The 13847-nt window shown below is 52.6% G+C and overlaps 1 protein-coding gene across 1 annotated transcript in view; it reads right to left on the reverse strand.

Annotated features, from left to right (window-relative positions):
• DAB2IP (DAB2 interacting protein) overlaps window positions 1–13847 on the reverse strand; it is a 259030-nt gene that overhangs the window by 180714 nt on the left and 64469 nt on the right. Inside the window, exon 3 of the mRNA XM_084821269.1 lies at window positions 8817–8935. Coding sequence (XP_084677395.1) covers window positions 8817–8935 — 119 coding nt within the window. The remainder of the gene's footprint in view (window positions 1–8816; window positions 8936–13847) is intronic.

Consider the following 13847-nt stretch of genomic DNA (forward strand, 5'->3'; position numbering starts at 1 on the left):
TCTGACTCTCCATGTGGAGGGGCAGTCTATCTTGAACGAATGCATGGTTTGTTACAGCGGCAAGCCAATAAGCAATCTGTCCTTCATTTCCTGATACTAAGGGACAAACAAGACAGACTGGCCCTTAATGACGATCTTGGCTTGCGACATTCCAGAGACAGCTTCCTGTTGGCAGCTGAATGCTAACAGATCCATGAGAAGATGTCCCAAAGCAGCTCTTGCATCTGTGTGCTCATGGCTGAGGTGGGATTCGACAGAGATGCTGCAGGTGCCTGACTGGGTCTGGGAGTCCATCAGAGTCCCCCCTGAACCTGGCTTGGTGAGCAGCTGTCCCCACCTGCCAAGACGCGTCAGTAGCCGGGACTTACCAGACCCATCCACTCGTGCCCGGCAGCCACCCGTCCTCTATGCAAGCCACCATTTTTATGGAATATAGGGGCTCTAGATTTACATATATTGAATATTGCACACAATGGCAGCAGTAAAGGGCCGCTTCCACCCTTTTCGTATATCTAATGCTGCAGAAATGGCCCTTTATGGCTGCAGTTGTGCACAGCATTAGATATACGAAAATCTAGAGCGCCCATCTTCCATAAAAATGGTGGCTCACAAGAAGCAGCGGGCAGCTGCAGGGTGCTCACGGATTGCTCGCTGAGCCCCTCAGGGACTTGCACAGGTGCGCAGCAGCGGCAGCTCCTTGAGCACCCACCGAGCATGGACTTGGGCAAGTCCGTCCATCCCTAGGATTCAAACTCAGGTTCTCTCCACGGCCTCTCACACATAATGCTCAGTGGTGGCTATCTCAGTGAACAGTTTATTCAAGATGAGCTTTGGCCTGCTCCCATTCTCTGTCTCTCCCATTCAGCTTCTACCCAGTGGATAGAAATGAAATGAATGAATAATAAAACAGGGTAACAGCAAGCAGAGGCACCAGGCAGGGACAGAAGAATCAGCGAGTCTCAACCATGTCGAAGTTCTCCGAGTTCTGTCCCTCTTCCCAAATGCTGCTTGTTATAGTTGTTGAAAGGGGAAAAGTGTGCATTTGGCCGCACATTTTTAAAAAGGATGCACCTCAATGCGTACTCCCTCAAGACTTAAGCATGCACATGCATATTTTTTTTCAAAACCCGCCTTTTCCCAACTAGCACATTTTCCGAACATGATCACAAGGTTGAGGTTACGCGAGCTCTAGTCACAACATGTGCTCACCTCTGCACTGGGGGTGAGTGGGAATGGGGCAAATTCTGTTGGAAAAAACACAGATTGAAACAAAATTCCCATATATCCATAGGTCTGGGGTGCCAACCTCACATCTGCACACAGAAAATAGATAAATCTTTTCAAAAGATGGCTCTTCCCTTCTCAGTTCTACCCAGCCCACTCTGCAAAAAGGTCAGCTTGGCACAAGCTATTGGAATAAAACGGCGGTGATAATTAATGGCCCCCGACAAGCAACCGTCCCTGTGGTAGCTGAGCCCATTCCAGGCTGGGCCTCAGTCATGGTGTCACTCTTCATGCATTTCACGGAAGAAATGTCCTCCCAATTAAGGCCGGGTGCCGTTGCCAAGGGGGCTTGATTTGTGGCCGAGGCTGGAGCGGCCGAGAGCAGAGATGAACATCTCGTGCGGTGTGATAAGAACGCAATGCCGGCCGCAGCCATCAGTCAATGCACGGAAGAGCTTGTTAACAAACAGCTGCTCTTAACGGGGCCCTCTGCTTGCTCTAAATGAGCCGTTTGACTGGCCAGCAGGCTGATGGGGCATGCAGCGGGCTCTTGCTTCCAGAATTTGGCCCGTGCAGCAAAAAGCCGTCGCCCCATTTGGCTCCAAGTCAGGATGTCCGGATTTTGTTACATCTGCTCTGTCTGCATTTTGCAGATTGTGGGGTGTCCTTCATTCCGTCATCCGCTCATTGACAGAATTTGGGGTTTTTTTTTTGTTAAGGATGTATGAGAATTTAATTCCTGTTTGCAAATGTGCATTTGCACACATCCCCCTTCTCCCAACTGAAAAAGTGTTCCGTGGAATCCGCGTTATTTGAAAAAAATTGGTCTGCTGGGGAATTTGCAGGCTGGATTCATACAAATCTATATTTGTCTATATTTATCTATAATCTTGATTCATACAAATCATACAGATTTCTCTGATATCCCTAGTTCCTTCCAACTGCATCCTCCATGTGCCAATGGAGATCTGACAAGGATGCTTGTTCATGCAAACATGGAAGGAAAGTCAAATGAAGTCAACCCAAGACAAGCAGACACGCCCTCTGCTCTGGGGCAGGAACAGCCTCTTAGCTCAGCCCTCTAATGCAGCTTTCCCCATTGCCCATAATGCCACAACCAACATAGCCAGCTGTGGGATTATGGGTGTTGTAGTCCATTTGGAAGGCACCAATTGGGGAACGCTTATCTAATGTGATAATATAAGAGCATAAGAAGAGCCCTGCTGGATCAGACCAAGGGCCCATCTAGTCTGGCATTCTGTTCCCACAGTGGCCAACCAGCTACCCATGGGAAACCCACAAGCAGGACAGGAGTGCGGCAGCCTGCTCCCGCCCATGTTCCCCCGCAACTGGTTTACAGATAGATACTGTCTCTGATACTGGAGGTAGCACAGAGCCATCAGGACTAGTGAATTTGTCTAATCCCTCTTTAAAGCTATCCCAACTGGTGGCCATCACTATATCTTGTGGTAATGAAATCCATAGCTTACCTATGCATTGTGTATGAAGTACTTCCTTTTATCCATCCTGAATCTCCCAGTATTGAGCTTGATGGGATGACCCCATTGGATTCTACTATGATGAGAGAGGAAGAAAAATGTCTCCCTATCCACTTTCTGCACACCAGGCATCATTTTGTACACCTAGAATTCTAGAAACCTAGAACAGTGGGGTTGGAAGGGGCCTATAAGGCCATCGAGTCCAACCCCCTGCTCAATGCAGGAATCCAAGTCAGAGCATCCCTGACAGAAGGCTGTCCAGCCTCGTCTTGAACGCCTCCAGTGTGGGAGAGCCCACCACCTCCTTAGGTCATTGGTGCCATTGTCGTATTGCTCTAACAGTCAGGAAGTTTCTCCTGATGTTCAGCCGGAATCTGGCTTCCTGTCACTTGAGCTCATGATTCCGTGTCCTGCACTCTGGGATGATGGAGAAGAGATCCTGGCCTTCCTCTCTGTGACAACCTTTCAAGTACTTGAAGAGCGCTATCCTATCTCCCCTCAGTCTTCTCTTCTCAAGGCTAAACAGTCCCAGACATTGTAGACTTTCCTCATAGGGGACTTCCTCTAGCCCCTTGATCCTTTTAGTTGCCCTTTTCCCAACTCTACACCATCCTTTTCGAGGTGTGGTGACCAGAACTGTACACAGTATTCCAAGCATGGCCGCACCATAGATTTGTATGAGAGCAGCATGATATTGGCCATTTTATTTTCAGTTCCTCCCTGAATTATGCCCAGCATGGAGTTTGCCTTTTTCACAGCAGCCATTCATTGGGTCAACATTTTCATAGAGCTGTCCGCCACAACCCCAAGATCTCTTGAAGTTACAGGAGGTTAAATCTTGGTTGAACATCAGGACGACCCTCTTTATGCTAGGAAGACAGGAACATCAGAAGCTGCTTTATACAGAGTCAGACCCTTGGTCCTTCTAGCCCAGGATTGTTGACACCGACTGGCAGCAATTTTTCCAGCCCTACCTGGAGATGCTGCCGGGAATCAAATCTGGGACCTTCTGCATGCAAAGCAGCTGCTCTACCACTGAGCCACGGCTCTTCCCAGTTCAACAGAACAATCCAACGATGGAACTGATTACCGTGTGTGTCTTGGGTTCTCCCTTGCTGGAGGTTTTCAAGCAGAGGCTGAGCAGCCACTGGGTGGGGATACTCTCAGCAGGGTTCCTGCAACCATCAGCAGGGGGGTTGAACTAGATGGCCTCCAAGAGACCTCCCAACTCTAGGACTCAGCCTGTGACATCTAGGCCATAGACATGAAATGCTCCTATTTTCATAATATGAGCAGCCCCTCCCCCCTCTGGTGATTACACCTTGCTGAAGGCTGTGCAACTGGCGTACAGGGGGCTTGACCATTTACGTCTGGTGTAGCTTCTTGAAAAGTATAGCTTCTCATTTTACAGACGGGGATGGAGGCAGCTGGCTGCCAAGCAGGTGTGCGGCTGAGCAAGGACTTCAGAACGAGATCTTTCTGGCCCAAGTCCTGCGCTCTCTTCCCCACGGACCTAGGGATGCACAGATTTTGTTAAATCCATTCCTTCTGTGTTTTGCGGATTGTCAGGCAACTTTTGTTCTGTCAGCCACTCAGTGACAGAATCAGATTTTCTTTAGGGATGTATGAGAATGTCGTTCCACTCACACTAATGTGCATTAGTGCAAGTGTGCATTAGCGCTAATATGCATTAGTGCAAATATGTATTAGCGCTAATCCACATTAGCGCATGTGTGTGTTAGTGCTAAGGTGAATTAGCACAAGTGCGGATTGGTGCAAATCCCCCCCCCCCAAGTAAAAATGTGGTCTGCAACTCTGCAGAATCTGCGTGATTCAGAAACAGCTGGTCTGCTTTGAAATCCATGAGATGGATTCACAGAAATCTGAATTCATTTGAATCCATTGCAGATTTCTCCAACATCCCAACATGGACCACGTGTTCAGTGCTCCTCTGGCTGGATGCACTGTACTAACCTGCCTTCTGCTGATTTAAAAGCCAAGGCAGCATGTGTGTTTGGATAAAGGTCTAGTAGAAACATCCAATCATGCATTGACAGGGTTATCGACAAGTCAAAACACAGCTCAGTGGCTGCAGTGCATAAAACTCTAAGCAGCGCCGTTCATGGCGCCTTAGCGTTCATGCACAATGGTTTACCTTTTAGAGCAGGGTTGCCGGAGGATTTTGTTTGGTTTGTATTTTTAATGGAGCCCACTAGGTCTGTACTACCCAAAGTAATATGTGGACTGGAACACGGTTCTCCTTTGGTTTTCAAATTCTCTGAACTTTTTTAGCTGAGTCCTCAGCTAAACAAAAAAAAAGTCAACAAATTGCATATTTAAAAAATACATCTTTTAAGGTAAAATGTGTACAAAAATGCATCTTTTGGGGTAAATGCATGTAAAAATGCATACTTTGAGGAAAATGCATTAAAATAATGGAACAAATGTATGAATGACCACGTGCAAAACTGACATGGGCCAGAAATAGAGTACCAATCCGTTCCTATTTTAGAGTACTCCGAGATGCAGATTGCTTGCCCACAGAGGATCTAGAATCCTTGGGGTCACTGTGTGAATCACTGCAGACCAGTGACTAATACAGAGACACACCAGAAAGACTCCTTTGTTGTGTCTTGGCTAGGGATGTACGGATTGTGTACTGAACACATTCCATCTGTGTTTTGCGGTTTGTCAGGTGCCTTTCATTCTGTCGTCCACCCATTGGTGGAGTCGGATTTTTTTATTTCTGAATTTGCGCAAATTTACACATCAGAAAATGTGCAAATTCCCCAAAATGTGCATTTTCATGCTTTAGCCTATGGAGGAAAGGCACATTTTTGGCCAGGCTTTTTACATTTTGTGTATTTTTCTGTGCATAATTCAGGAAAGTTTGAAAATGGTCCGCATGTCCATGGAATCTGCCCAACAGGGCCCAAGCCAGCCTGCTGTGGAATCTGTGGGTTGGATTCATGAAAATCGGAAGTCATTTGGTTCCATTGTAGATTTCTCCAACCTCCCTAACCTCGGCATGACTGAATGAACCATCACACCCAATGCAGAGAAGTGTCAGTGACCTGCCAGTAGCTGAGACTGACTGGAAAGGGGCAGCTCTGGTTTGAGTAGAGTGCTGTTTCCTCTTCCCATCCCATCCTTCTTGTGTCATGTCTGCTGAGATTGTCTTGTTTTCATTGACTGTATTTACATCACTCTGGGAGCCCTTTTTAGCTGAGGAGTGGGATTAAAAAAAGGTTTAAATAAATGAATACATAGATAGATAGATAGATAGATAGATAGATAAGCACAAGGCAGGAACCTTCTCCTTGGAGTGTGGGTGGCTATTTTCACCCATGGCACATAGCTTGGCAACAACTGCCCTAAGATGGCAACCTTTGAATCAGTTCAATCTCTGATGTCCCCTCCATCCAAGTTGGTGGAGAAAGGAAAGATCAGAGGTGCTCAGCGCTTTTAAAAAATGCAGGCAGGTGGACAAATGTTAAGTGACCACCTCTCTTTTCCCTGCAAACAGCTGCTAGATGAAGGGAAAACAGGAGGACTTTTTGATCAAACCATGTACACTTAAAGCTGTTTTCTTTACATGTAGGAAGTGTGGATTTTTTTTCTTTATATCAGATGCAGAATTTGCCAACATGAGAACCTCATCTTTAAAACACAAACTATGATTCTAGTCCTTAAGATGGCAAAGCTCATTTTTAAAGTGTGTGTATATTTCGTGGGACATCAGCAGAGTATATATGTGGAGTTGGGCAGAATTTCTAGAGGTGAGAGGGCGGATTTTCAGTACCACACCCATTTCTTCACGCCTTCCACTACTAGCAGAGATGAAATAAATGATGCCAAAATGAGACACAATGAGCAAATAATACTCCATTCGGGGTCTCAGAGTTGAAAAGCAGTCAATACATATTTCAAACACACAACCAACCAACCAAACTGCTTCATTTCCATGAAGCATACAGGCTGAAAAATTTATCTGCTCTTAGAAGAGACGTTTGACTTGTTACTTGTGTATACATCACAACATCTTTGTTTTCTTTGCTGCATCGCTCTCCTCGAGACACAGACATGCACACACACACAGCGCTGTATCCAAGACGCAAGACTTCTGGACGATCAATACGCCCAGCAAAAACAGCCACCTTAGATTCTGAAGGAGATTGTACAATAATCAACAAGATGGAGTCGGCAGTTCAGGTTTCCGGAAGGTAAGCCAAGCGGCCCAAGAAACAATGGGTGCAAATGCAAACGGGAGCGGGGCAGCAGCGGGGGTGGGGACCTGTTACCATTTAAAGACAGGATCTATTTACAAGGATCTCTCTATGCTGCCAAGGATGAAAAGCCAGCTGTCACTGGGGAAGTGAGACTGGGGCGTGGTCAAGGGAGGACGGCAGGGAAAAAAAAGCAGTGGAAAAACCAATGAGATCTGTGAAGGAGGGAAAAAATCTGTGGATGGAACAGGGAAACTCATTCCCAGTCAACGGCATAGGACAGATGTCGATGAGGAGCGATTCATTCAGTCCTCAAAGGAAGACATGCCAGAGGTGAAGCCTCTTGGAAACTCTGCTTTGGCACTCCTGACCCTGCTCCAGATGTGTGGGGGACACAAGTCACAAGCCTGAGCCTCAGCATCTTCTTATTTTTTTCATTTTAGGAATGGAGCAAAGCAAATGGAATTGACCTAAAATTCAAGACCATTTGCCTGGCGACATCCGTCTGCACCCAATAAGGAGCAAGCTCTTTCCTGTTTCACTCCAGTTCACATGGAGATCAAACTTGTATGTGCATGGTCCTGCAGAAGATACACAACGCCCACTTTCTCAGTGGCACCCTCTGCACTATCCCCCCTCACTCTTGCCTTGCGCCTGGCACGCCGGTCCCCCCACCCCCTGGTCACACTTTGCAACATGGGCAAGGATATTGTCTCCCCAGGCTGTTGCGTCCCATCTGCTCTCCTGCCCCAGATGTCAGTTCTGGGACATTATGCCACACTGGCCGCTACAACCCTTGACCACTTTGGATTACAAGAAGCACGAGCCAAGGGGAACAGCTCCCCTGCCAGAGCTTCCTACATCAACACCAAACCTCATGTCTAGCAGGAAGGCGCCCCCCAAACAGACACTGCTTGAGAAATAATAATCCTGCGGGGCACACGCACAGTAAACTCCAGAACAAAGCCCAAACCAGGTTTGCATCGAAAGCACTCTGGTTAATTAAGCGCCCCCTGTTCTGGCATGCAAATCTCTAGGATCGGTATCAAATTCTGTGAGCAAGGTACATTAGGCTATTGAACAACTCTTTCCACCAAAATCTGCATCATCCCCCCAAAAGGGCTTTGCAAGCAAGTATTCCCCCCTCGTTCTGCCCACCCCCCAAACTGGAAAATTGGGTCACACGTCCTGGACCTCGTCGCCCCCAAGTTCAAAACAAAGGTCACTTTCGATTTTGGTGGGTGTGGCAGTCACACTTACAGTGAAAACCCGGTCACGCTCGGTCACCCCACAGGGCCCTCCGACGCAGGTGACCCAAGGCCCGCCGCTCTCCCACGACTCGCCGGGTTTCACGTCCGCCGCCTTGCTCGGCACATGCAAAGCGCGTCCCTCCGAGCTCGCCGGAGAGCTGGCCGCAGCACACCCTTCTGAGGCGGGGAGGGCCAAGGGGGGGCGCCGCAGGCCACGCCGCGGGGAAACGAGGAGGGCCAACGCGCCCTGCTGCCGCGCGGCGAGGCCCCGGCCCGACACGCGGCAGCTGAGGGCAACCCGCGGCTCGTCCATCTCCAGCCCGCTCCAGAACGCGGGGCTCGGCCCCGCGCCCGCCGCCCCCCGCCTGCGCCAGTCCGCGCGCTGGCCACGGGCGGCGGCTCGCCGTCCCTCCCCGCCGGCGCCAAGGGGGCGCCCCGCCGCGCGCGGCTCCTCGGCCGCAGCAAGAGGCCGGCGGCGCGCGGGCTTCGCCCCGGGACGAGGCAGAGCTCCGAGCAGCGAGCCGCCTCGCGCGCACGCCGGCCGCCGCCCCGCCGCCCCGAGGGGCCTCGCCGCGGCGCAGCGCAGCGCAGGGGGCCGGGCGCGCCGGCAGCCTCACCTCTCGCGGTCCGCGCTCCTGAAGCCGGGGAGGACGTGCCGGAAGCTGCCGTGCCTGTCGAGCTTGGGCTGGCTCTTGGTGCGCTTGATGGAGCCTTTGAGGCGGCGGCTGAGGAAGCCCTGCGAGGCGAGAGAGGGAGACGGCGGTTACCACGGCGGGCGGCGGGCCCGGCCGCGCTCTGCTCCTCCCGCGGCGGCGGCGCTCCCGGCCCTCCGCCGCGGCGCCAGCCCGCGTCCAGCGGCGCTCGGAGCGGCCGGCGCGCCACGCCGGCGCGAGGCTGCCCGAAGCCGCGGTCGCCCTGGCAACCGCCCGCTCGCCTCGAGGAGCCCCCGCGCCGGGGTGCCAGGCGGGCGCGCGGCGGCCTCCGGGGCGGCGGGAGCCCGCCCGGCGCCGCCGCCGCGAAGCTCGAGCCCCGCGCCGCCGGCCGGAGGGCGCGGGGCGGCGCGGGCTCGCCTGAGGGGGGCGAAGCGGCCGGGTGCTGCGCGCCCCCCCGGCCGGCACGCACGGCCCGGGCGAGCGCGCGCCGTGCGCCGCTTCTGCGGACGCCCCGGCGGAGCGCGTGTGCGCGGGGGCCTGAGCACGGCGCCCGCCCGAGGAATGCCAGGAGGCGGGCGAGCCGCCGGGGGCGGGGGAGCCACGGCGGAACTCGCGGCCGGGGGAGCCGCCCCCTTGCACGCATCTGCGGTTCCGCCTCTCCCCCCGTGAACGCTGCTCCCCAGCCGCCGCCGCCCAGCTTTAAGCACCCGGACCAGCGTTCACCCCCCCCACCTTTCCTGCCGCATTCCCCCCGCTTAGATTGTAAGTTCCTAGCAGGCAAAGACCTCTGCATGTTGCCCAGGTGATTCCCCAAGGCACAGCCCCGCCCCCAGCATTTCACAGATGGGATGTGCTAGCAACACCCCCCGTGGGGTCCCTTTGCAAGCCTGGCGCCCTCCACCACCACGCGGTGGTCCAGCCACTGTCTTCATTTCCTCCGCAATAGCCCAGGCTCCCCCTGACCTCTGCACCATCACCTCTCCCCCCCTCTGGCCTCTGCACGGAGGCTTCTCTGGACAACTCCTCTCCCTGCAAGTAGGGTAACCCCACCCTACCTGTTGTCGGGTTGCCCACTTGCCCCTTTTCATCCTGCTCCTGCTCCTGTGCCTTTTAACAACAGGAGGTGCACAAATTTCGCAGGCAGCACTCCTCCCAGTGATAAACTGGTGGAAAATTGGCCCCCAGGAAAGCCACAGTCCTGCTGCCCAGATGAAGTATCCTTAAGCTTATTCCTACAAATCAAGCAGTCAATAACAAAATATGGGGATCTCCCCTAATTGGCATAATTTAGCCTGCTTCTGCTAGCCAGGGGAGGAGGGGAGCAATGCAGAGCCCCCCCCACCCCGCAATCTCATATACGTAAATCAAGGGATTCAAGTGCCTTGTTTACTAACCACAGGTGCAGATAAATAATCACAGGCTCAGATCTTTCTCCTCCATCAGCAGTTCTTTGTATTTATTGACATCACCTGTAGTTCTGGGGTTCCCTTTTGTTGATCTTATTTATTTATTTATCTATCTATCTATCTATCTATCTATCTATCTATCACATTTATATTCCACCTTTTTTTCCTCTTGCAAGGAACCCAAGACGGTGTACATTATCCTCCTCTCCTTTTTATCCTCACAACAACAACCCTGTCAGGTAGGCTGGGCTGAGAGTCTGTGACTGGCCCAAAGTCTCCCAGTGAGCTTCCATGGCTGAGTGGGGACTAGAACCCAGATCTCCCAGTCCAACACTCTTGCCACTACACCACACTGGCTCTCTATTTATTATATTTATTTATCTATTACATGTTCAGTCTGCCCAATAACCAACGTCCTCTCTGCGCAGATTACAAAGGGAGGGAACGGTGCCTATAGAACTTTGCCTATCAAATGCAGATGCTACCCAGGAGTCACTCATGGATTCATTTGGCGGCAGCCTTCCCCAAGTCGGTGCCCTCCAGATGGTTTGGGCTATAATTCCCATCATCCCCAGGTAGCAGGGCCTGTGACTGGCATTGTAGTCCAACTGGGGACTGCTGCCTTGCTAGATTGGCCAGGCCTTCAACCTGCACGGCGGCGCCCCCTTGTGGCTGCAGGGAGAAGGAAGGCGGGGGCAGGGCCGGCCTCTCCCTTGGCTCTGCCTGCCTATGAATGCTTCCGGGTCGGGCGCGGGGCTCTTTTGCCCACACAACGTGCTCGTTTTGCCCCTGCCTGCCCAGCTCGCTACCACCACCCTTCTGCTTTCTTCACACCGACACCAGCCAGCTTTGGCCATTGGCCCCTCTGTCTAGAGGAGACCCATCTTCTTCTCCAGTCCTGGTGGACGGAAGTGCTATTCTGCACACTGCTTTCGGCACGGAGACTGGCGGACGTCTGCCAGCGACCGCCTCGGGAACGTTGGTGGTGTCGGCACGGAGCTCTATTAACCTAGAAAACCGAAACGGCCCCCCTCGCAAGGCGCCTGGCTGCACGGCTTCACAGCGGAACATCTTGCTACGTTCAAGCTGCCATGGGCCTGGCTCCATGCAACGAAGGCACAGCCAAAGCTGGAGCGTGTGTGTTCTCGAGGCCTGGAGCGGATGGGGAGGGACGTAGCTCAGTGGCAGAGCCCCTGCTTTGAGCACAGGAAGTCCCCGGTTTGATCCCCCGCAGCATCTCCAGGTAGGGCTGGAAAAACTCCTGCTTGAGGCCCTGGAGAGCTGCTGCTGCCAGTCTGTGCTGACAATACTGGGGTCGATGGACCCAGGCTCTGACTCAGTATAAGGCAGCTTCCTGTGTTCCTGTGAACCCCGAAGGGGCATCAGGAAGGTTGGACGGAGCTGGACAAAATATCCTGCTAGCTTGGAGGGCTTCAAGGGGGTGGAGCTAAAGAAACATCACAGAGAAAGAGAAAGTAATCAGTGGCGATTTGGAGGCTCCATGTTGAGAGACAATCTCCCCAATAGAGGCTGATGGCTGCGAAGTCAGTGGGGCAGTGAATCCACTCCGAGTTTCAGTCAGAACCAGTCATAAGTCTAAAAGAGTTCTGCTTCACACCTTGGAGAGCTCCTTCAAAGTCCTGACTAGTTTCTGACTGAAACTCGGAGCGGATTCATTGCCCCACTGACATTAGAGTCACCAGCCTCCACTGAATGAACCATTGAATGCCACGTGTGTGTGTGTGTGGGGGGGGGGGGCAACAGAAAGACAGGGTGACTGCTTTTATGCCCTGCTTTGGAGCATTTTGTTAGCCCATGTGGAAAAGAGGACACTTGGCTAGCTAGGCCTGTGGTCTGATCCAATCAGGCTCTTACTGTGTTCTGATTTGCTGTGATAGTAAGGATCATAGAATCATAGAACAGTAGTGTTGGAAGGGGCCTACAAGGCCATCGAGTCCAACCCCCTGCCCAGTGCAGGAATCCAAGTCATTGCCTCTGCACATGGAGGAATGGAAACCTCCATGTGCAGAAGCAATCTACCTCAGAGTACTAGATACTGGAGACAGAAAACTGGGGAGGGCTGCAAGCCTGCCTTGCAGGCTTCCCAGATGCATCTGTTTGGCCACCCGTGGGAAGACCGATGAGATAAACCTTTGGTCTGATCAGGGTTTTTCTTATATTCTTACCCCATCCCATAACTGCTCTCGGAAAGGCCTCAGGTGAGAGATCTGAAGTGCCACAGAAGCCGGAAGGTTGGGCTCGGGCATGGAGCAGGCCTTGAACTGGCGACCGGAAGGGGGCTCAGCGGGGTGCGTGCTCTTGGCCACTGTCCAGCTCCGGCTGAAGGAGAAAACTGCAAGGGGGACTGGCCACACCCATCGCGGGAGCCGCTTGGCAGCCATTGGCCAGAGCAGATCACGTGACACTCCCCGGTCCCCATGAAGGTGCCAGCATCTGCCTAGCCTACTGGCTGGAGCAGCTCTGGGGCTCGCCCTTGGCGGACCTCCCCTTCAGCAGCGTGGTGGCACCAGGGCTCATGTCACCTGCCTGCTGATGTCACCTGCCTGCCACCCCCCTCGGGCTTCCCTCTTGAGCTACGCTGCAGTCCTCACACTAGCTGGGGGGGACTGGATTCCCCCCAGCAACAATCGCTTCTCCCCAGTTGTCATTAGGGCTGTGCACAAATGGCCTCTCCAGATTCTCCAGCCTATCTGGGGGCAGAGGAATTGGGGGCACAATTTCACCGAATCTCTCCTAGGGGAGGAGGAATTCTCCAACCGTTTCTCACAGAGAGGGCTCAGTACTGGCAGGGGTTGTGGCACAGGCCCTTCCTTCCTTCCTTCCTTCCTTCCTTCCTTCCTTCCTTCCTTCCTTCGGGTTTGGTTCATCGCACCACTTCTGTGGCTGGCTACAGTCAGCATCAACTGTGGTGAGGCTTCTATGTTTCTGAGGCAGAAATGTGGATTTCGTTTGGTGGTATTTTTGAGCTTCCCTAGTCACTGCGAGGGGCCGGGTGTGTTTTCTCTCTCTATTGCACATCTTGCCTTGCTCTGCAGCCTCCCCGGCCCCCTGCACTTCCAGGTCTGAAAAGGCCCCATGCGAGGAATGGCCTCACAACGTCTTCCTCGCGATGGCTTTAACTGAGGTGCGGGAAGCCGAGGAGGCGACAGGCTGCCACAGAGATGACTGCACGATGACCGACAGGATGCGCACGCGCACTCCTCAGCCGCCTCGTAAGAAAAGGAAGGACAAGAACCCCAAAACCAGCCCATGAGAATTTCTCCGAAACGTCTCCTCCTTTGAATTTCTTTTAGACAGCAATTTCTTTTCTATTAAATTGAATGAGAATGGTCGAAAAAAATGTGGGAGAAATTTTTGGCGCAGCACTAGTTGTAATGCAAAGTATTTTGGGGAGTGGCCTGGTCTTGAATGGGCAGTTAAGACTCACGAGCTTTACAAAAGACCTGCTCCTAGTGGAGATGTTAGAACGGGTTTGTTGAGATGGATCAATGCAACTGCCTGAAGTTTTGGACTCTCTTTGGGGTGTGGCTATGGGTACTATCATGATGAGTGCCTTCATTTCTACATC

Source organism: Heloderma suspectum, chromosome 14, assembly GCF_057233095.1.
Source record: "Heloderma suspectum isolate Gila_16-S chromosome 14, 16-S_ref, whole genome shotgun sequence".
Taxonomy (NCBI): domain Eukaryota; kingdom Metazoa; phylum Chordata; class Lepidosauria; order Squamata; family Helodermatidae; genus Heloderma; species Heloderma suspectum.